General features: G+C 32.6%; 1 protein-coding gene across 3 annotated transcripts; it reads left to right on the top strand.

Annotated features, from left to right (window-relative positions):
* Nucleotides 1-1,102: 1,102 nt before the first annotated feature.
* LOC119833636 (proclotting enzyme-like) lies at nucleotides 1,103-25,563 on the top strand. Of its 3 annotated transcripts, XM_038357735.1 has the most exons (11): nucleotides 1,103-1,261; nucleotides 11,660-11,872; nucleotides 12,817-13,313; nucleotides 15,340-15,438; nucleotides 16,451-16,571; nucleotides 19,321-19,428; nucleotides 19,867-20,043; nucleotides 21,438-21,605; nucleotides 22,080-22,236; nucleotides 23,934-23,963; nucleotides 25,064-25,563. In XM_038357735.1, exons 1-11 carry the CDS (start codon nucleotides 1,259-1,261, stop codon nucleotides 25,255-25,257), a joined length of 1,767 nt encoding a protein of 588 aa, XP_038213663.1. In that variant the 5' UTR covers nucleotides 1,103-1,258; the 3' UTR covers nucleotides 25,258-25,563. The 3 variants fall into 3 exon arrangements, with proteins under 3 accessions (XP_038213663.1, XP_038213681.1, XP_038213672.1); XM_038357753.1 differs by lacking the exon at nucleotides 15,340-15,438; XM_038357744.1 differs by lacking the exon at nucleotides 23,934-23,963 and having other exon boundaries at nucleotides 25,064-25,562.
* Nucleotides 25,564-25,847: the final 284 nt, after the last annotated feature.

The following is a 25,847-nucleotide window of genomic DNA, read 5'->3' as shown; positions in this document are numbered from 1 at the left end:
AAAGCCTTAGTGGATGTTCGTTTAACTTAAACGCAAAGATGGAAAAACGTTTGCTTTTGAGATTATTTTTATTTTCACATAATTATAAACTTGAATATGTATTTCATAGAAACAGAAATATATGTGACATTCTGTACACTTTTCTTCTTGAAAAATGTATTCGTGAAAGCAATGGACTCCTTTAGATAACAATAGCTGCAGGTAATTTTACAAATAATATATACCTAACCATCAACATAGAATTTGCACGCCTTTTAGCCATAAATGAATGTACAAGAACAAAATAAATTAGTAGTCGAAGAACTCTTCGACGGCAAATAAAAGATAAATCACTAATAAAAAAAAATAATCAATACATATTATATATCCAAAGACGACTTCCTACCTACGAACACGTTTAAATCGTTATATATATGTAAAACTACTTTAAATCACGTAATGATTTTATACCAATTAGCATACAAAAATAAAATAGATACAAATATAATACTATTGATTTAAACAAGGAGAATGTGGAGAGAAAGGACCATAAATCATACTATAAGTTTAGATATAATATATTGTCCCATATCAAAACTGCTCAAACTATCAGGGCAATCCCTAGTGACCCTAGAGGCTTAAAGGCAGAAAGCCGCCTCCTAAAAGAAAGCAGAAAGCCCAGCAGAAAGCCCAGTATCCTAAGATAGTCCTAGTCAAGAATGCAAGTTCGTATAAGGTATCTTAAAACTATGTATAAAATCTAGAAAATACAAGAATAGCTCCCTGTTCTTGACTCCGCTTTATTTTAATTGCAACCTCTGCAACAGCAGGCGCCTCACTAGTTTTAGGTGGAAGCCGCCGCCCATGACTATTCAAAGAATCAAAACACTGCGAACACATTACCGCCTTTTACGACGAGTTAAGGCTTTTTTTCTCTTGAAGGAACATCATAATGGGTGGGTGAAACCACGGGGCGCAGTTTACATATGTTAAAAACAATCACACATTAAAAAACTAGATTTATTTTAATAGACCCGTTTCATATTTCTAGAAGGCTTCCCAACTAATCGGCGAGATCATCATTGCCAACCAGTTTGCGTGTGCGCATACAGCTTGACACATGCCGTCTCTCTCTTGCGCTTAATTATCGCAGGTCCCTTTTCTTTGGCTACCACAAACTTGACCTTTAGATTATAGTGTAATAATATTACAGACGTGACGGACGCGCGGGACGGCGTCTCAAGTGAATTGTTTTAAAAACTTTATCATAATTGATATAATGGTAAGGAAGTGGTGTGTGATCAGTGGTTTTGTGGCCAGTTGGCGAAGCGTTGAGGATATAATTGCATAAGTATTTGTGTTAAGGAAATAAATCGTATGTTTACGCTTGATAAGGTCATAAGTATGATATTCGTCGTAATTTGCGTGTGTGTATTATACTAACCTATAAATAACTTATTTCACAAAAAAAACCTATAAGAAAGCAAAAATTTTAAGTTACCAGAACATGACCAAATTTAAATTGAACCTCATGAGAGGCATCAGCATTCAAATAAATCAAGAATCGTCAAAATCAGTTCAACCAGTCGAAGTTGTTACCTCCAAAAAATTATGGTCGACTTGATAACCTCCTCCTTTTATTGAAGTCGGTTGAAAACAACAAACAAATGTTGATAAAACGTCCGTTGGGAATTGCAAAGTTTGGGAAGGAACCCGTTTAAAACTGGCATAGATATAGATTGATTTATTGCACACAAAATTAACATAAAAAGCACGTAAACAACAAACACAAAAGAATATTATTATGTACATTTCGCTACATAACAACCTCTTCCAGTTAATACATGTATGAATAAAGAACAAGACGTACATACAAACAAAATACCTAGGCAAAAATATGGCATATTTATGGTGAAGATTTGTTATTTATCGAACAAAGAACATAGTAAATCAAAGACGTCGTTGTTAGACTATTTTAATTACGAATTAAATGTCAAAATAAACACACAATACAACAATAAACAATAAAGATACTCACACAACGTCATCGAACGTCGGATTAAATCATTAATTATGAAATCCAGTTGGCTTTAACATGAATAATTAATTAATGATGGCTCTTCAATGCCGTTGCCATTATGTAAAAAATTGCGTTCAAAAGTAGGCTTTTCATAGAATTTATATCAAATGTTTGTTTTCATTTTTGTTCAAATTCATCATTATTGAATTTGAATAAATATGGAAAGAAGAAATGATAAGATCATCCTTATTAAGTTAAAATTCCTCCTTGATGTGCTTCCTACTAATTTAATTAGTTCTTAAAAGACGCCTTCATAAGGTTTACTTTTTGCATATGATTTTTTTATTAAATATAGTAGTATCTAAAGACTTTTGTAGATAAAGACAAATAAAAACATATTTATTATTATACAGATATAATTATAATTGTGTATTACATCAAATTCATGTTATAATACCTCCCTTTAACGATCTCACAACTTCATTACTTTATCAATATTAATTATATAAAATTAGTCCCTTAAATTTTATTGAAAACTTTCCTATTATCAATTAACCTTAAATAACCTCGAAAGTTCAACGAACCCTCGAATATTATCCTCGTTATCGTAACCAAAAGCTCTGTTCCAAAAACTGGCTGATTCTCACCTTGACTCAAGGCCCTGCAGGTCTGCAATGCGAATTCGCTGCATTTTTGCTATACAATGCGGGTAATGAAGTCCAATGAATTTTATGTTTCGTTCCTATGCAAGCAATGTACACAAATGTGAAATGGGTAATGGAAATTTAGCGCAAATGTCATTTTTAATCACTTTAATTAGTTTGCAATCGAATTGTGAAATAAATAAACCTACTGTATTAACATACATACCGTTATTATGTTAACAAACATATTACTAACGGGTCATTTTTACTCGGAATAACTGTTATTTCACATGTATGTTTATTATATATAACCGACATATAACCGACTCCTTTAGATTTTGACTCACTCTAAAGTAGATTTAATTCAGACTATGTACACAACTTTATATCAAGGATGAGTGACAATACAATAATTTCATGAGTTTACCTTAATCTGATTAGGATCGCCAGGAATAAATAAATTTTCTACATTTACTTTGCAAAAAAAAAGTGGCCGGTACCACTTAGTTAGTTCCTTCTACAATACTATAATTTGAAACTAGATAGCTATTTAATATCTAAAAATATTTCCTTCTTACAAAATTAGTATAGATAAATATAATTCTTACATTTTCAATTGACATATAATATATTACAATTGCTTGAGATAAAACACTCCAACTTTACATAATATTGCGTGTTCAAACGATCCCAATTGCATAACATTCTATTTCTAAAGCTCTTAGAGCACTATTTGTGGAATTAAAGTTTCATACAATCATGCCTTAATCCCAAAAACCCGCCTATACACAATAAGAAGCAAGTGTAATAATCATAACCTTTTATTACACAAAATGGCGCCTGTACTCCATAAATGGATAAAAAGAGGTTAAAAATAGAACAACTAAATACATACATTTATACCATTGTCATTTTCCGGATATAACTCGACATTCCAAGCGTGTGGTGGATAAATCCGAACGGAATAACCCCATGTAGGAGGGCATGATGCTAAATGTGCATTCACTTGAGCGTCGCGTTAACCCATCAGAATCGATAGCTTAGATCATAACAAAAAAGGTTCTATAATGCGTCCTTATTAAACGGTGGGAAAGCGTTGTTTGATTAGACGAATCGATATCGTTTTTTTTTTAACGATACCGCCAAAACATGGAGTAAAAGCCGAACCGACATATGGTAGTAAAAGTAACTAGGGCAGTTTTAAGAAAAAACATTCTACATTCAACATCTATTTACTCAAGCGCGTTATTGATATTTTGCATGCTGCAGGTGTGGTTTCGTGGCTATGATGAGAGAATGCAAAAATTTAAGAATATTACACAAACTCAAAATCAAATTCAAACAAACATACTTTTACATTGTGGTAAAATTTTATCAACTCCCATTTATAAGTTTTATTACTAACTACTAACAAAATAACTACACAGAGCTAGTATAGTATTTTTTATCTGTGTGTGTTACAAATAAACACACTAAAATACAACCGGTTCTGATACATTCAGATCAATAAGTCGTTAACTCTTTAATCGATAGCCTAACGATTTTTTTTCGAGATCAAAACAATCAAATATTAATTTTTAACAAAAAATTAAACTTATGAAATGGGCACCAACCAGCTTTCAAATTAAAAAAAAAATGGTTCACTCAGTAAAAAGTTATGCGGTTACAAACACAAAAACATACAGTCAAAATGATAACCCCCTCCTATTTCAAATCTTTTCAAAATTATTAACAGTTATTTTTCAATTTGTTTTTCTTTTATATTTGTTATTTGTAATTAAATATCGTTTACCTCATATTATATCCGGTTTTATTCAACGGTCCACGTTTTTGCCAAGCTTGGGGTATTTCCCCGTTTATCACTAAATAAAGAATGGGTTTATTTGTGTTTGGAACTTGTGTTCTTCGAATATTTAAAAGTTCTTAATATTCAATTAACTAACGATAAACCTAATGGAAATAAACATTTATCGGAATTTATTAGATAATGACAATTATTTTTATCATGATACGTAATAATGCTTTGAAATCAATACTTTGTAAACCATAAAAATTTTATTGTAAACTTTTTTTTCGTCCTTCACTTTTATTTACAAGTTTTAATACCAACCGAAAACCATTTATTCAACAATATACCAATATTAAAAAGAATTAAAACCACACAACACTATAAAAGCAAAATACAAAAGTAAATAAACATTTACTAAACTGCGAACAAAATCTTTATGTAAATTAAAAAAATTGCAATGCAATATGTTTTACAGTATTTACCCATTATTGTATCATTATATAGCTCTGTCCTTGTCACACGACCGAAAAAAACGTGCAATATAAATAGCGAGTAAGAGAGTCAGCAGTATTGATACGCGTTGTATTTTTTTTTAAGATCTTGCGTAATCAGGTAATTAGTTATTAGAGGCTTAGTTTTTTTAATTTATTTATTAGTTGAGTCGTACAAAGGCCTTTCTTTGTCTTAACGACAGCCGTCTTAATTACTGTTTACGTGCCCTACGGAATACTGAAGTAATCATCTAAAGCCATTTATCCACTGCCCGCAACTTTAGCTACTTAACTAATGGATCATTTTCCTATTGGTAAGTTAAATTCGATACTTAAGTATCTGTTTAAAAACTTATATCTGTTTATTTGTGAGCATATTCATACATCCGTAAGAAATGAGAGGAATTGTGGATTTTCCTTTATTTAAATGTATGTTGTATTCAACATAGGGAACATAATTCTACTAGAGATAGTGTAACAAGTAGTTAAAGTAATATGGCATATCATAGATATAGCGAAGGTTATAATAAATTATGTAACACTAGCTGTGCCCCGCGGTTTTACCCGCGTAAGTCAGTATCCCGTAGGAATATCGGGATAAACAGTTGCCTATGTGTTATTCCAATTGTCCAGCTATATACGTACCAAATTTCATTGCAATCGGTTCAGTAGGTTTTGCGTGAAAGAGCAACAAACACACACACACAACCTTACAAAATTTGACATTTATAATATTAGTAGGAAGGATAGCAGGATTTTTCTTACTAATATTATAGGCGCAAAACTTTGTAAGTGTGGATGTTTGTTTTTGTTTCACGTAAAACCTCGATTGGCAAAACCTGTATGAAAATTGGTACAGAGAAGATAGTCTGGATTAAGACACAGGCTACGTTTTAGCCACGAGTGAAGAAGTTTCCAGCTAAAACTATATTTTTACAATAGAGTGGTCACGGGAATATTGTTGTCCAAAATTCTTAAATAAATCTATACTTAATCAAGTTCAGATAGTACACATTTCTTTTGTATTTAAACGGTTATAAGTTCCACCTAATTGTCTTTTATTTTTTAATATGTTCAATGTGATAGCTTTATATTAAACTATTGAATTCCAAGTATTTGAGAGCATCAACCTGTTTTCTCAAGTATTGAAATTTCCAATTTGCATATTAGAGAATATTTCGATTTCAATAGCTTCGCGCAATTCATCCTTTTATATTATACTGCATATTTGAAGATGGATTTTTATTATTATATTGTCTACGCATAAAATTACCGCCACCTTTTGATCGAATCCTTTTTGAATACAGACGTGACTAAAGATTGTATGTATCTATCTTAATATATATTTTGAGTCATTATAAAATTAATACATTGACCACCACACTTAGATACATTATTATAGAGGAAATTTTTGATTACAATAATTTTTAATTGTAGAAATTTATAAGTCGCATTAATTAGACATGTGTTTTAACATGTGTCCTCTATACTATACTATTCTAGTTATATAAAGACAAACAGTTTGTTCGTTTGAACGCACGAATATCTAGTACTACAGGAGTAATTACAAAAATTTCATATCACATCAAGCACAAAGAAATTAGAAACAATGCTAAGAATCTCTTATTGAAACTCTTATTGAATCTGACGTCCCAAGTTTACTTATATTTTATGAAGCAACGCCGTAGTCAGTTCGACACCCGTCTTTAAGACCCAAGTAAATAACGCACAATCAGCAAAAGCCTCTATAACATTATTGTACCTGCGCGCCTGTTATTCACATCACGTGCCCATGTAGTCAAATTTATTTCAAATTCGCAGTACCTATTTTACCCCACGTCTGCAATAAAATAATTTCTGGTGACATTTCCTTAATATTTTCAGACGATCTTTGAATTTTTTTGTATAATCTTGGTGCATACGCGCCTCGAATATACTTCTGAAAACCAATTAAATAGAATATTGATATATTTTATGTATAGTTTCTAAAGATATAGTTTTTTCTTGTATTGGATTTTAAGTGTATCGTTCAAAACATGAGTTAAAGTTATAGGATGTTTAAAATTGTCTTAAAATTCTTATTAAGTTTCTTTCTTCTCTGTAAATAAATATTATGGAAGTATAATATAAAGTGGAAGCCACTTCCCTCTTTAAAGTATGTATAAGTTATGTAAAACTTTGACAGATTGGTATTTATTCATATTATTTATTATATATTACTCATAAAATTCATCTTATATTTACCTGTTATTGGATCCACATCTTGTTTTCGTGCTTAACATTATGTCACACTCTTAAAATATACATTAACATAAGATAATCATAACTATCGGCAAATAAATAAAAATACGATACAGCCTGGTGACAGACGGACGGACAGACAGACAAGCAGACATACAGCGAAGTCTAAAGTATAGGGTGCCGTTTTACCCTACTATAGTTACGGAAACCTGTAAACTAAACCGTGTGAAAGGTATCAGCCACAAAACGGATATAGAACTGTGGTCTTTATTTATCGTTTAAGATGAAATGACAAACATGTGTTTTAGTTTTACAAAGATAAAGCCAAATAAGGTTCCATTAACACAAATATTAAGCTAATAACGAAACATTTGAAGGTATTGTGTTATCCAGTTAAATTCCAATTATCTCCAAACTAAACAAAGAAGTCGATAAACAATTGAATTAAACGGCCCTCTTTCTATCAAATGTAATATGTATAACATTTGTTTTTCTTTAAAACCCAACCCAACATTGCAGATATATTGCTCCTACAAATAAGATATTGACACGGATAAGGAAAAATATGGGTTCAAGGCATAATTCTACGAACTATGCAGCCCTTTTGTGGTTGTGCAAGAATAATGAATGCATTTATATGAAACTATAAGCGTTACATATTTTATACAAGCGCTATATTTTGTTAACACTTATTTTTATATCTATACTAGCTGCACCCGGCAAACGCTGTTCTGCCTTACTCTTATCATTTAGGGGTATGAAAAATAGATGTTGGCCGATTCTCATAGATACCGGATAAGCACAAAAAATTTCATCAAAATCGGTCAAGCCGTTTCGGAGGAGTATGGCAACGAAAACTGTGACACGAGAATTTTATATTATATCTATATATATATCGTTTGTGTGAAACACATAGATTTTTACACTCGATACGTTTCTAATTTTCCTTAAACGATCATAAATCGTTTATATGAACCATAATCATTATACAATATATGTACTTACATTGTATTTAACGCATAGTTACATATACGTAGATATATGTTATGAATTATGGTTTCATTCATACATATTGCATTATTTTTAATCTTAAGGTCAATTAACTTTTCCCTTTTTTTGAATAAGAGTTTCAATGGATTTATTTCGCTAAAATCTATTCATTATCTGACATATGACGTATGACACGTGTGTTCTCATAATGATATTTAATAATTCTATATTTGCTTAATATAATGTGTATACAAAGGTTACAATACGATCAACACATTAGCTATAAAGGGCATGCAAATTTCTTTAGCTCCGCGTCGTTATATAATAATTTTATAGTATTTTCTCATTTATATCATATGAAAACTGACTATAAACACGAGAACAACAACCATATTATATTACTATTTTCCGGTAATAAGCAATAAACTTCCAGGGTCACGATTATCTCGCAATCATTCATAGAATAGAATCGACGGATTAATGATGAGAAACCACTACGTTATCATTGTTTTGACTTGTAAATAAAAGCAATATTACTACAATTAAATTGCAATTATATATCTGTTACGACAGATTTAAAAGATCTGAGGATTCCGTTTATACTCACACAAAGAAAATGCCAAGTATATTTAGTGTAAGCTATGACACACATAAATATATAGAATTTGGCATGTTTTCGTATAGAGTAACAATTTAGTAGTAACGTACAATACAAATACAAGTACTGTATCGAATATAAAACATACAATATTAATTGATTATTGTAAAATGCTTTCTTGAAAATCTTGTAATGTACCCTCATGTAACATTTTTGTTAACATTTCAATTTCAATTTCTGATAAAATCTAGTACTTATAGATATATATACCTACCTACAAAACTATACATCTGCACATGTACCTAATTTTTACGTTCAGACATTAATTTATTTAGATACCTACTAAATAAATAACAACATGTATAGTAAACTACTAAAGTTCTTCACTTCTGTATTCATTTTATAACACTCCAACAGTGGAAATGTGCAAAAAAAGGTTAGAACGACCGTCCATATAATGCTGACTTTTACTATTAAATAAATATGTATTCTTCAAGATAACTTTTACATTCTATGCCTCAGCTATTCAATATAGAAATAATAAAAACTAAATTGAATAATCCTCTTAAAACTTACACTGTTTTACGTCCAACTGGCGAGATATTGCAGTTGCAATAAATTACAATATAAGAAATAAGGACTAAAAGCGTTGTGTATTCCAGCTGTCCGGGCATGTTTCTAAGTTTTTCACCCACTACGAGTGTCACTGGTCTAAACGAGTGAATTGTGGGACGCAAACAAAGGGATAGTGTTAAAAATGTCTGAAATTGTATATTTTTCTCGGACGACAGATATAAGACATTGGAAGTGAACCGAAAAGCAGAGTAGTAAGACTGTGTTTTTTAATATCTTATCTAATTGTATAATAAATTAAACTAAAAATTTAAAAAACTCCCGATCGCAATCCTTCTTGAATTTGAAATTTGACAGTACATTTTACTAGCCGAGCCTTTTCAATTGATTATTATACATTTTATGGCGCCCGCCATCTTTGATCGATTTTCATTAAATATAGCTACCACCGAGTTAAAACTGGCTTCCAAATAAAAATTAAACTACACATACACCTAAAAACCAACATCACATATAGATGAATGACTTCCCCACTTTAACATTCACGATGAATGTATAGTATATAAAATTCATTAATACATAATATAATATAGCTACATAAAAAGATTTGTTACATTTTCCTTAATATAGTTGAACTAACCAATAAAAGTAACTATAATAAATGTATAAAAATAATTGTATTTTATAAATAACTTTGTGCATTTGTGAGAATCGATTTATCGTTAATTAATTCATATTAAATCGAATTATAAATCGTATTCCTAGAAAGACACATTGTGTATAAAGGCTTATAAATATCATTTATAAATCAGCTCAAGTAATTTTATGCCCATCAACTTGATGAAGCCTGATATTTACGACATCATTATATAAGTTGTGAGTTAAGCTCATTAGGATCTTAGGTTTGTCTTAATTACTAATACTTAGGTATCTAGTTTGCTGGTTTCACTAATTATCTCGATCCGCTTTTTTGTATCTATGGGTAATAATATATAGTTAAAAAACTAAAAAAACATTTTGGTAGAATCATCTAAATTGTCTAACTTCTCATAGAGTTTACGTAAGGAAATTATATAATCCTGGCGATCTTATTCAAGATTATTCAATAAAGTCATTTATTGTATTGTCACAAATCTTTCATAATTATTCAAAATTTTAATTAAATCTGTCTGTTTAAAGTGGATTAATCGAATACTAAGGAGTAGGTTACATAAAATAAAGAAACATACAGGTGAAGCTATTAAAAGCGTGTATTAAATTTAAGATCGGAAATGCATTTGTAGTGGCTTAAAATCTGCAAATGATCTTCCTCCCTGCAAATATTCATTTATTTATTTATTTATAATTATAATTAAAACGGTTTTACACCAATTACATTAATTTTTAACTATAAATTTTTACATTATATAACATCTCATTTAAATTTATAAATAACATATATGACAGAATTACAATTAAATTTAAAATTTCATGGGTGATGGTAGCGTTTATCAGGCGACTAACCAGCTCCAATGCCCATGATGACATAAAAAATTTGAAAAGTTTCCCTTATTCATTGCCTTTACATATCGCGTTACCTATAGCATTTATTTAAGTGTCGATTGCTTTCAAATCTATGGCCATTCAGATGAATGGTCAATCAGGCTGCTCCGTGTAAACGAATTGATTTGATCACCAGTTATCAGCAACGTAGGTATCCACCTGCCTAAATTAATGCAGGAGACAAAATTGATTGATATTTAAAGAGTTTGAATTGTAAGCAGATGTTTAATAAAATAATGGGAGATGAAAAATTTAATTTAAATAAAATTTTTAGCATACTAAAACAAAATTTATCCTCATATAAAATATTATAACCAAACTCAATAGTATTGAAAAGCACCAATTAGAGAAACTGAAGTGCATAAGACAAATTTATAGTTTGACGCTACAATTTACGCAAGAGACGATATAATTAATTAATATCCCTTTTCATAAATTGCCTATTAAACATTGATGCTGTACTGAATTAAATAACGCAGGTCAATTGCAAAATTTTTGGTAAATATTACTTAAACTTTTGGTCTGCTATATGCTTGTATTTCATCACAGTGTTTTGCTTTACCGATTGTTGGTAGTATTCCTACTATGATGTTTAGAATACATTAAATATATATTTTCTTTTCTTTTAATCTAAGAGTAAGCAAAGCAAAAAATAAAGGGGCAACTGGGCCACTCGATTTGAAGTGATCACCACCTGTGAGTCTATTGCAGTGTGCCTATAAACACTGATAACGCTGGTGGTGGTGTCATAATTTACATCATCCCAAAATCGGCATAATATTCTTCTTTCAGATTCGAGCGTCCTCCGTCCTTCTAGTCATCGCTTTGCTAGCGCCAACGCACGAACAAAGTATACCAATATCGCCGTGCCCCAACGTGTTTCAGTATGAACAGACTGGATTCGAGCCGGGGCAGTGGTATGGAGTCGTCAACCTGTCCACTGACAGTACTTTACACTCGCTGTGGCTCAACATAGTACTGGACAGTAAGGCGAATATATTAGGGGTACGTTAAACGTCACGTTTATTTGAGGAATTTTGAAAGGATAGAGAAAATTCGATTGCGAGGTGGCATTCAAACCCTCGCCGAATCGTGGTAACGCCTCTCGGTTACCCGCGATCCAGCCTCAGCAATCGAATTTCTTCTACTCTTATGGATTCATGGCTGCATTCATGCATGGCTAAAAAATGCTAAGTTCCTTGGTTGAAATGATAAACACAAGATATAAAACTATTGAATTTGCAGTAAAAAATATAGAAAGAGTGGAGAAAATAAGTTAGAGAAACAACACTCGAGACAGCTTTATTTTTATCAGAATTTTTATACAGTTTTCTTAAGGATGCTTGACAGAACTCTCATTAATTTAATATAATATTGGAATTTCGTCGATTAAAGAAACATACAGGTGAAGCTTTATTTTTTTTATTGTGGGAGTCGAGCACGCTTCGGCACGAATTGGGCCAGCTCGCACCGGGGAAGTACCACACCCCCACAGAAAACCGGCGTGAAATAATAGCTTGCTATTGTGTTTCGTACGGTGAGTGGGGGAGCCGGAGGCCCATATCCTTTTCCTTACCTTTCCCAGTCCTTTCCTTTATTCCTCTCATCAATCCTTTCCCATTCCCTTCCCAATTAAAGTCGGCAATCCATTTGTAGAGGCGAAAGGTCTGCAATTGACCTTACGCCTCTCCAAATGTTTATGGGCGGTGGTAGCGCTTACCATCAGGCGACCCACCAGATCCATTGCCGACTATGACATAAAAAAAAAAAAAAAGATTATTAATTTTGATGTACAGTACATCACCCAATGAAATACGATACATTGTAACACCACTATCCTGTGATTAATTTGACTTAAATATTACGTTATTTACACTAAGTCTTTGTCTTTTTATAGCAAAACAACCAGCTAAATGATTTTCAAATATATTTAATAATACATTTTCCAGAACTGGGTCGGAGATGTCACAACAAACGACAACATCGATTTCAAAATCGAGAACACAAATATGAAGATCCACCCCGGCCCTGCGGTAGCCGTGCGCTTTTTCGTTAGATACGATAAACTGAGTAAAGCGCCGAGATTACAAGCCATTCGGCTGAATGGTAGAGAGATTTGCAACGCCAACAATCCGCAGCCAGCTGTGGACAGGCCTGACATAGTTTCCACGCCGGGCAGCAGTTCTAGACCCGATATTACTAGACCAGTCGATCGACCCATCGACCGACCAGTTGACCGTCCCGTCGACCGACCAGTCGATAGGCCAATAATAAAACGGCCTGTGGAGAGCCGACCAGTTGACCGACCTGAATCCAGACCAAATATAAGGCCAGAAGACGTAACGATCACAAAGCCTGTGTATGGTCAGCCTTCAGGAGAGGGTCCAGTATACACTCCTACCAGGAATCCACCCATACAACAAAGCAATGTGAATCCTTATAGCATGTGAGTTTATCATACAATACTTCTCTTACGTAGATTAACATGTAGATGCATGAAAATTTAAATGAATCACCACCATCAACCTAATGCTCACTCTTTTAGTTTTAGTGCAGTGCTATGCTTTTAAATTTACGAGAAACATAACATGACGTACGTGTCTTTTAAGATGGACATTTCCTAAAGATGTTTTTAAAAAGAATCACGTTTAGTTATATATTGTATGTTTAACATATTGTTTATTAAATATCAAGCTTATAGACTTACCTTATATTGCGATTATTTTTTGAAGAACAAAATACATATTTTATATCTACAATTATACTTAAAATATCGTATCGTACGTAATCCGTTTTGTAAAAGGAATATGCAGAAAATAACATATTGTGATAGGAACTAAATATGTCATAATGATAAAATAAAATATTACGATTTTTTTCCAGATAACGATGACTATTTATTGAATAAACATTTATTTTCATTAAATACAAAAATTTACGAATTTATTTCAAATCGTGACTACTTAATTCGTATAGCGTGGCGACGCATCGCCACGGCATGTGTCGCCACGCCAGAAATCGGTTTTACGTGCGGCTATACTTGTTTCACATCAATAATCCGTATTTCCTACCGCTTTAGCACTTCCCACTTCAGTGGCAATCAATATCTTTTATATCTTAAATTTGTATACAACACCCACATTAAATAATTAAAAAAGTTGAATCAGTTTTAAATTCAACCTAAGTATACTGTATATTAAACTCTAATTAGCATTCAACGTCACGAACGGAAAATTACAAATTAATTTTAGATTTAACTAATTGAGACTCAAATTTGCGGCCATGCCTGTTACCACAGTGCAGCATAGATAAAACTTACATATGCAAGCGAAATGAAATACGAGTTCAAATCGAATTTAACGTGTATTTTATGCTGGGTCAACCTTCTGCGTTATAACAGGACAAATTGGAGGTTTTTAAAATAAATTGCCGTATGTTTTAACGGTTTTGCCTATAAATGGGAGTCAAAAAATCATAAGCTAGATGCATTACATTTTTCACCAGTAACAAAAAATAAGTGGAAGATAGAAAGTAAGTAAGTAATAAGTTATATATAAAGTACCTAATGTTGATAAATTATAGATGTTGTTAAGAATAATACTTATTTGTTTCATAAAACCACTTGCGGTCCATGTGATACATGCTTAGGTATCTTCTGAATCAAATAAAATGATATTTTCCTACATAAGTCGGACATGCCTTGCATTCTTTTCAACCAACTTCAAAAAGAGGATGTAATCAATTCAACTTTTTTTTGGTTTGTTACGTAATAACTTATTACCAAGGGTATCGATTTTGAAGATTCATTTTTTATTTGAAAGCTGCATTTTAATCCCATATAATTTTGGTATAGTTCTGACAATTCGAAGGCGATTTAATATTTTGCTTTAAATATTTTTTTGTCTTTGTGCATGTTCTTATGAATATCATTTATTATTATACTTAATTATGTAACACAGATATATTTATCTATCACTATTTGTGTATATAGTAGTATTTTAATCAATAAGTAAGCGACTATAGAGTAGAGTCACAGATAATATATATTGTAATCTATGATATGACTATTTTGTAATCTATGATATAACGCATAGCCTGGATATATCTCGACGCATTTTTTATCTATAAAAAAAATATCCGAACCGTCCACGTTCACAAGAACCTTATTGTAGGGCGATATACCCAAATGTTGAAAAAAAATTAAAGGACTCACTACACTAGTTACTTTATAGTTAAACTGTTACTGTTACTGTTAATGTTAAATAATAGTTATGTTATATATATTATTGTTAATAACGCGACTGCTATGCAAAGTTTAGTGGACTGCATGTTATTCGGGTCGAACGCCGCCCGCGACATCTGGTATTATTTGTATTTATACTTGTATTCATATTAAATATAATATCAAGCTGTTCGCAATGCATGATTCCATTATTATTTCTTTTCATATGACCCATAACGGCACCTAACAGTAACAAGGGTGGTAGCCAGTTGCAAAACGTAAACGAGCGTCCTTACCAGATCACCACGTCCACCTACCGGCCGAAGGATGATGATGATGATGATGACAGGTGAGCAGTTGCCGCCAGATGGTCTATATCAGCGAATATACATATAGTTTATAAATGATAAGTAAATGCGCTTGTTTTGTAGTTGATTGTGGACAAAATATAGATAAAATTGGCTCTCTCGAATCTAAATACATAATACAATAAATTCATAGTTTTCTATTTTACAAATTCACCCTTCAATAGTCCCGTCAAGTACCTACTCTGCACTAAGCACAAACACTAATAGTAATAAATGTAGTTTCAATATACTAAAACATACTACACTTAGATTAGTTTGAATATTATTGTGATAGATATAACTCAGTCTGCTGATAAATTCTTCACTGGAGGTAAGACTATTATTTTCAATTTAATTAGTATCGGTGATGGTATACTCAGGCGCATGTCTGCATATCGTAAGCCTGCGACTTCGCATGGTTCTTTTGCACTCCTAAATAGACCTAAATAAGCTTTTATTGCACAATTTTTCTGATTTATACGGGTAGCGAAAATTATGACTACATACTCTGTTAATTAATCAAATACTCTATATACAACGAGGTGTTCATATCAAAGAAAAAAATATTCAGCCCTTTTAGGTACCCATATAAATATGTACCTTATAAAATTCTCTTTATTCTAGTAACTCTCAGACCGCAACCTCGGTCGCTTAGGTATACGTTTTGCCTATTTAGCCTAAATACATATAAAATCCCTGTCGTTTTTTAATTGTTTCTGTATCTACATGTCGATATATGCACTATATTTATCATAGGACTAAATTTAATAGGGTTTACCTTATCTATTTCAATATTGGTGTGTTTTTGTGTTGCCTGACTCTCGTCACATTTAATGACTTTTAGCGTGAAGAAGAGACGGACAGAGTGACTTTCGCGTTTAGAATATTAATAGGAATTTAAAAAAGTTGTTGGTCATGTGCTATGACTATCAAATCGTATTTTTATGCCCAATAAGGCGATAGCAAAGTAATTTTTAACCATAATACATTAATTCAACCTATTCTTGTTTAAAGGAAGCCTGACCCTAGCGACTATTTCGAAGGCGGCCAGCCCACCTTCATAGTTCCAGGTTCGAGTTCCAGCAGTAGCAGTAGTAGCAACGAATATTCAGATAACAATAATCGGAACACAAGAGTAAGCGCTAATTAGATAATATTAAGCGTAATTAATATTTATTAATGACTGTCTTTATTGTGGGAGTCATTTTTATGGCAGAGCAAGCAAAGGAGCAGGTGGGCCACCTGATGTTAAGTGGTCACCACCGCCCATAAACACTTGCAACACTAGAGGTGTTTCAGGTGCTTTGCCGGCATTTTAGTGACATATACGCTCTTTTCTTGAAGGTCCCATTGTCGTAATTGTTGAGTCGAGCACGTTTCGGTACGAATTGGGACAGCTCGCATCGGGGAAGGTATCACACCGCCACAGAGGAACTGCGTCAACAGGGGCGGATTTCCCTATAAAAATTTGCACTGCTCTATACAAAATCGTTACATTGAGCCAAACAATTTAAATAAATAACATTTTTCAAAATGATTTATTTTATGAATTAGGTATAGTTTATATAGGTGACAATATAATAATATAAAAATATAATAATATTGCGAAAATAATAAAACAATGACATAATAAGTTAAATGAGATTCATCTACATGACCTTTTACCAAAAACTCGTTCCTACATACCTGATATAGGTTGTTCCCAGACGACCACGAGGCTAATTAATTTATTATATCCAGTTTCTAAACGAATACTTGATTAATTAATTATAATATATTTTGTTATAACTTCAACAACGACATCAATCAAGCAATGATAATTATATGGGACATATATAATACTAGTTCGCCCCGGCTTCGCCCGTGGTACATATACCTAATAGTGAAAGAATTTTTGAAATCGATCTAGGAGTTTTTATGTGAAAACATTACAAACATTAATATAAGGGCACAAATGATTCTACTGTATAATATTAGAAATAATGTAGAAATTTGTTTTGTGACATTTTTTAGATAATCCATTTGGTGTATATATAATTGATACATTAAAGCCTCTATATATATTGTCTAAAATAAAAAAAAATGCTTTAATGCACCCACACAAACAAAGAAGCGGACGTACACAAACAAAACAGAAACAAAAACAAAGAAGAGCGGTACATTAGGCGGCCTTATCGCTGAAAAGTGATATCTTCCAGGCAACCTTTGGATATAGGAAGAGTTTAATAGAGGAAAAGCGGTAGATAGTGCATAACTAAAAAAAATATATTACAATATAAACATACTAAACATAGAAGTGCATACATAAAGTAGGAGGTGAATAAAATATTAAAAATAGATAAATAAACACAAAGCAGAGTAGAAGTAAGGGTATATTATTTATAAGTTATCCTTCTCTGTACTGCATAAATTCAAAGTTCCTTCTATTATAATATTTTTATTATAACTATTACACACGTTTGTATGTAATACAAAAAATTCGTAACAAATAATTAATTTCATTTATTCAAAAGTTATAAAATACTAGCTTTTCGCCCGCGGCTTCGCCCGCGTAGAATTCGCTTATATCGTAATCGCGACATGGTAAGGAGTGTTTTCTTCGCATTAAAAAGTATGGTTTGTTCTTTCCCACGTTTAGCTCCATCTTCATACCAAGTTTCATCAAAATCGGTTTGACAATAACGAACTTTCATACAAACTTTCATCCCCTCTTTCGACCCTTTCTACCCTGTTTTCGCGATAAAAAGTATCCTATGTCCTTTCCCAAGTTCTATTCTATCTTCATACCAAATTTTGTCAATATCGGTTCAGTGGATTAGGCGTGAAAGCGTAACAGACAGACAGACAGACAGAGTTACTTTCGCATTTATAATATTAGTAGGGATTAGTAGGGATTAGTAGGGATAGGGATTTAACCGTAATGTACTCACTAGGTGACCACCTCCTTGGTACAGTGGTTAACGCGTGAGCGTAGAACCGAGAGGTCCTGGGTTCGATTCCCGATGGGGACGCACAAAAAAATTATGTCTCGGTCTGACAGGATACAGAAGGCTGGCCACCTATACGTCCAAAAAGAAAATCGATCAGTGAAACAGATGTATATAATTTGCCCCATACCCCACTAGGGGACACGGGACTTCACACAAACACTAGGTAAACGTGACTCCTACAGTCTTGTAATTTTCTAAGTCATTTGATTGTATCCATTACATCGATCAGCATTAACAACACATTTATCGCTAAATGTTTATACCTACATCAATTTATTAATAACACTTCCTTCCTTATTTATTTTTTCCTTTATCACTCAGTGAGGGTGCAACTTTCCAATGGAGGAAGAATTTTTGAACTCGGTCCAATAGTTTGGCATGAAAACGTGACAAACATACAGGAATACGTGCTTTGTTTTAGTATATTTACATCGTATATTGTAAATGTAAATATGTGTTAGAATTCATTTAATTCTAGGGGCAAAACTAACAGATATTGATTCTTTAACTTCCTATCGCTGATTTAAAGGACATGTGAAGGAAACTTTTCTCTACCTAACTTACCTGATTTGATCTAAATTTTTCTGCCCCTGCTTGATTTGTACTTATAATAATAATTGAAGTGTTTTACTATTTAAGTATCATATTCTCTATTCCATTGTTTAAGTGGGGATATCTTGCACAGATATCCACGAACCTCGGGGAAGGGGCCATAGGTTCGTCGTCGTCGGATTCCTATCGACCAAAACCCACTGCACCGTTGAACCGCTTTATTGAAGGGGCCACGGAATCTTGCTGGAATTCGTCTGCGACTCCCTCGCCACTATTATATTACCAATAACTATGTCATATTTTTATAATGTAAAAAATGTATTTTAATTTATTTGTTTACAGGACCAATGTGGAAAGGTTGTTAGAAATAATCCCAACCCTTTGGTGGTGAACGGGAAACCCACTCTGGAGGGGCAGTGGCCGTGGCAGATAGCTTTGTATCAAACGCAGGTACCAAAAAAAATATAGCTTAAGACACAGCTTGGTGACAGACGGACGGACGCACAGACAGATTGACAGTGGAGACAGGGTTTCGTCTAACCTTTCGTTACGAAACCATGATGTGTTCAAGGATATTAATCCTACTAATAATATAAATGCGACAGTTTGTGAGGATGTGTATATGTTTGTTACTCTTTCACGCAAAAACTTCTAAACCGATCGCAATGAAATTTGGCACGTAGATAGCTGGACACTTAGAATAACGTATAGGCAACTTTTTACTCGATAATACTAAGAGATACAGACATACGCGGGTAAAACCGCGGGGCGCAGCTAGTATCAATATATTATTTAATGATTTTATACAATATAAGATAGATCTATGGAATTCTAAGTATATTAATAACTAAAGATCAATTATAACTGATTTAGAACTTACATTTCTAGACGATAGACAACAAATACATTTGCGGAGGCACCCTTGTCACACACAAACACATCATAACCGCGGCGCACTGCGTCACCCTGAAGGAATCAAGCAAGGTGGTCAACAAGAACACATTGACTGTTTACCTGGGTAAACACAATTTGAGGACTTCGGTCGAGGGCGTACAGATCAGATTGGTATGTAACTTTTAACTATTTATGGTGTTTGATTAAGTTCGAGACCATTCTAACGACTATTATATAACTACGAACGTTGCCCACGACTTTATATAGCCTTTCTTCATAAATGAACAGTCTTATAGTTAAAATAATAATCTTTCAAGTCGGACGTGTGTTTAAACAAACTTTTCAGATTTGTTATAATTCTAGCAGTTTTTATATTTATTTAAAGAGCTTAATCACAAAACGATTATGTCGCTCAAGTACAAACACATTTATATCTAATACATGACAATAATTAACATACATAATTACAATTTTAAAGAGACTTCTCCGAGGAGAGACTTATGTTATATAGATTAACGATAAACTTTCTACCGAATGAGAGTTGGACAAGATACAATTTCTGTTATCCTTATTCGACGTTTTAATTTTAAATCATACGGCCTTTCCTACTAGTCCTACTAGTCCTACTAGTCCTACTAGTCCTACTAGTCCTAATAATCCTAATAGTCGTAATAGTCCTAATAGTCCTAATAGTCCTACTAGTCCTAATAGTCCTAATAGTCCTAATAGTCCTAATAGTCCTACTAGTCCTACTAATATAATATAATATTATAAAAGCTACTGAACCGATTGCAATGAAATTTGGTACGTACACAGCTGGTCAACTGGAATAACATATAGGCATCTTTTTATCCCGATATTCTAACGGAATAGACTTACGCGGGTGGAACCGCGGCGCGAAGCTAGTATATTTTAAATAGTTCAGCTTTCTTTATAATATTTTATAAATATTGTTGTTAATTGGAGTAAAGACTACAAAGTATATACCTACTTAGATTGTATAAAGACGTCCAATCGAGGAAGTCAATTAATTGACAAATCACAGCGAGTCACAGTGACTGATAAGACGAGGGTAGTTGGGTCGATTCGTTGATTAGGCACAAGACACAATTAATACTGTACAGATTTTATCTTATTCAGGATAGGTTGATAAATTTATTTCTAGATGTATTTTATGTTAACTTCGATATTTCATTGAAAATTACATTTCGTAAAGTGTGTAATGAAATAAACATCTTAAGCTTATTTGACGTAAACGTTGATTGATTCATTGTACTACATCTGAATACATACCTTACAGGAACTAGTTGACCGACTCCAACGTTTTATATTTCAACATTTTCTTATGTGTAAAAAATAGAAATAATTTTTAAATTTATATAATTAAGATACCAGACAGATTGATCATTCAAAAATATAAATATAATATCATACAATTCAAAGCAAATGTAAAAGATGGATCGACGATCGAAATGAGAAACGTAGTAAATAAATACACACGAAAACAGACGCAAGTTTTCATCTTAACGTCAAATGCGTGTCTTATATAACCTCACTTATTTCAGGTGGGAGAAATCATGGTACACCCACTATACAACGCGTCATCATTCAGCAAAGATCTCAGCATTTTGAAACTGAGAGAATCCGTCCAGTACACAGATTTCGTGAGACCAGCGTGCTTGTGGCCGGATAATATGGTCGATCTTAGTAACGTTATTGGGAAGAAGGGATCGGTAAGAATGTGACGTATATCTAAAGTGATGCACCCTTATTAAAAAAGACTTATGATATGAACGGTGGAAAAAAATTATAAAACTGATTTTTTTTTGTTATTAATTAGCGTATTTAAAGTATCCTAAAACTTCAACGGACTAAAGATATAAGTCCAGTAAATAATTGATAGTAATAATTTGAGCCGCCTTTAGACTAGTGATGTCAACTTTACAAAAAAAAACAGTTTTCTTGAGTCAAAATTTTTGCCAGTATAGAGATAAAATCAAAATCAAAAATGTTGATTTAGTAATGTTTACAGATTCTCAAGTCGAATAAAGATAATCTAATAGAAAAATAGTAGATGTACTCGAGTAACTAATTTTCCTCTATAGATAAGATCTGTCATTGGAATTCATTTAATGTGTATAAGTAGATATCACCATTAATATAATTGGGGACTTTGAAATAATGAATGAAAATAAATATTTCCTCAGGTTGTTGGTTGGGGCTTCGACGAAACAGGAGTAGCAACGGAAGAGTTGACGCTCGTGGAAATGCCCGTGGTCAACCAAGAAACTTGTATACGTTCCTACAGCGAATTCTTTGCGAGGTTCACCTCAGAATATACCTACTGCGCCGGGTATAAGGATGGTAAGTTATATTTTTACCCTGTGTACTATTATTTAGATTGTCTGGACTAAATGTATGAGGTTGATTTTATAACACAACTAAAGATTTATTTTATTTATCTTGCTTATCAAAACACTTACAAAATTAACAACAAAATATACAGCAAAACCCCAAAGGGCTATCGCACAGTTTCGCTACAGCGTAACGTGGGTTATCTGAAATTAAGTATTATATTCATAAGATAAAAATTGGACCAGTAAATGTGATTTTTCAAGGATGACGTATTGTTTATTGTCAGAAACAAATTTATCGATCTTAACCAAATACATAGTGTTAAGAATATATTATCACAAAAATGTGATGTCAATATCGTGTTTATAAGGCCTGGGATAAGGAATTCACTTGTGACCCCTTCAACTGCATTATATCAGTTAATACTGCTACGTGCATATTCTATGCGTAGTTGCCTTATAATGGAAACACACTGCATGAATCTTTAAAGCAGTAATGTCTGACCAAATTGGGTAGCCGGATGTGAAGTTACGGTCGGTTATTGATCAATCAGTCGCATTTAATGGTAAATCTATATAAGACTAGCTGCACCCGGCAAACGCTGTTCTGCCTTACTCTTATCATTTAGGGGTATGAAAAATAGATGTTGGCCGATTCTCATAGATACCGGATAAGCACAAAAAATTTCATCAAAATCGGTCAAGCCGTTTCGGAGGAGTATGGCAACGAAAACTGTGACACGAGAATTTTATATATAAGATATAACTACTTTAGAATGCTTCGCTCGAGTGGTGGTAAAAGAAGTCTACACTATGTTCAGACCAGTACACAGACTATTTCCAGCTTAGAAAAAAGACAGAACTACATAGGTTGTCTATAACTTTCTTATGCTGGAATTAGTGGCTTCAAGACGACATTGTAGCCCCTCAGACTATAATATAGCAGAATACCACAATAATTCTAAGCCTATCCGTTCTGTAGTTTGTAAATGATGTATATATGTGAATAAATAAAGAATTTTTTAATAATTTAATATTCTTAATAATTTAATAGTATCTTAATAATTAATACCTATTGCATTGGTAATCTATTGGCATCTATTGAATTGATCTATTGATATAATTATAGTTTTAGAGACCTTTCATATTTTAATTGCAATTATCATCGAAAATTACGATTTGATTGCATCACTTTTGATAGCAAGTTAAACTATCAAAAAATGCAAACATTTTTGAAGAAACAGCAGGCACGACCTGACAACAGAAGATATAAATACGAAAAAACGCAAATCTTACGGACTGACTGACTGATATATCAACGCACAGCCCTAACTACTGGACCGATCGAGTTGAAATTTTTCATGCAGATAGCCACTACGCTGTAGACTTGTATCGTAGTATCGTGTATGGTAGTGTATCCACTTACAAAAGCTTTTGATAAATTCTACCACCAAGGGCAATAAATAGGGGATACAAGTTTGTACCATGATTATTTATTTTAACGAGCGGCAACAGCTAGTTATCTATACAAAGAATTATGTAATTTTACATTTTATCACAATATTATATCCAGTTAAACATACCATATCCAAAACCACGATAATATTTATTTATATATCAAACGAACCGGTCTCATCCATTTATCAGCATGATCAACCAGCGCAGATTCGTGATATATATTTCACCATATCCGCTTATTTATTACAGGGTCCAGCGGCGGTAGAAATAGGAAAAAAAGTATGTTCCATGTTCCATATAATATAATCTTATTCTTAACCTGGCATGATCGGGCTTTAAATTGATGCAACCTGTATATACTTCCCTCTTCTGTTATTTCTTTATAGTATTTTATATTAGCTTTTCGTCAGCAAAAAGAGCTATCCTATGTTCTTTCTCGGGTCTCAAACTATCCGTATACCAAATTTCATCTAAATCAGCTCAGTACTTCTTACGAGAAAAGGCACAAACTCTTCTGCTTTATATATTACTTTCTAAATTTATCTCATTGAAATATATAGGCACTTATTTAACCTCGTTTACTATATTCCTAACACTCACTGGACCTTGTTTCGCCGAGCTTTATAATCCATAATAAATATGGAGGGTAGTTATAAAAACCACTATCTGGTTACCTTATGCTCAACATCTATGGCCCAGTAACTAAAAATATATAGGGCCAGTTTCACGATCGGCAGATGCTTTTACCACTTTTGGCGTATGTTTTGATACATTAGTTATTTCAACTAACAGATAATGTATTGAACAAAATTGTTTAGCGAAAGCAATAACCATATATACCCATTTGCCAACGCTAGCACAATTTTGGAATATTTCTGAACGGTTACTTATTATTTTGCTGGGCGCATATATATTCGGGTATATGTACTTATGCCTACCCTCCATATTCACAAACCACATTGCATCTCTAGTAGCGTTGATTTATCGTATTAACTATAGCTAGAGATTATTAGCTTAGAGATATTTCAATACTTCCAGTATCATGCCATTAATGTAATGCATACGAATTTTTGTTTTTAAGCTTTAGCTGTTACCTGATTTTTTTTATTCTATCGTTATGTGACAATAAACCTTCTCTCATATCTACGTTTCTCACAATAAATAATTACCTAGATACTATTCATCTTCCATTTAGATGAATAGTATCTACCTTTATCTGTAGCCTTTTCGTATTTATCAACTATTTACCTTCCCTCTCCTTATAATAAACAATATAGAAACACACAGCTACTATTTACAGACTAAAATCTTAACGAAGAAGCTTTGGAAGATAAACATTCTCTATTGCAAGTATATTTAAATGAATTTCTCATTCACAGGTACATCCGTATGCAACGGCGACAGCGGCGGCGGTATGGTCTTCAAAATGCACGACATCTGGTATTTGCGCGGTCTCGTATCGCTGTCTGTGGCAAGACACAACGAATTCCGCTGCGACCCCACCCATTATGTTGTTTTTACCGACTTAGCCAAGTTCTTGCCTTGGATAAAGGACCATATTAGCGATTATTAAACAGCGCCATCTATTATTGTAATACGTAACTAATATAAATTTAGAACTGACAGATCGCCGCCTGAGATTATAAATTTCTTCGGTCCTTGTGTAATATGTGAATAATAGCTCAAATTGTCAATAATGAACTGCTGACTACTCTTGGGTCCATTTCAAGTTCTTCTTTCTAATGAAATTATTACAAATATTTGATTGAATTGCATTTAATATACCTATAGGTTTGGAGTTTGGTTTCTGACGATAATATATATAAAACACATATTAGCAAGGATGTATTCAATAACATTTTCTTTATTTGCTCAAAAAATTGACTGCATATTTTATAACAGACCTCTTAATTAATACTGTTGTAAAATATTACGAAAATAAAATTGTGAATTTAAATACACTTTTTTTTATTTATTGCATTATAATAATTAATGATTTCATTATTTTATATTGTAGAGAGTGACATAGGCTGCTTTTTACGCAAGTAAACCTTAAATCCCATTAGAATTTTCTTTTACTTGCAGACAGACCAGCGAGAAATAAATTGTTTACTATAAAAAGTAATTATTTGTGATATACATATAAATCTCTTATTATAAGGG

This window comes from Zerene cesonia, chromosome 2, assembly GCF_012273895.1.
Source record: "Zerene cesonia ecotype Mississippi chromosome 2, Zerene_cesonia_1.1, whole genome shotgun sequence".
NCBI classification, from domain to species: Eukaryota; Metazoa; Arthropoda; class Insecta; order Lepidoptera; family Pieridae; genus Zerene; species Zerene cesonia.
This window is presented reverse-complemented; position numbering and strand designations above follow the sequence as displayed.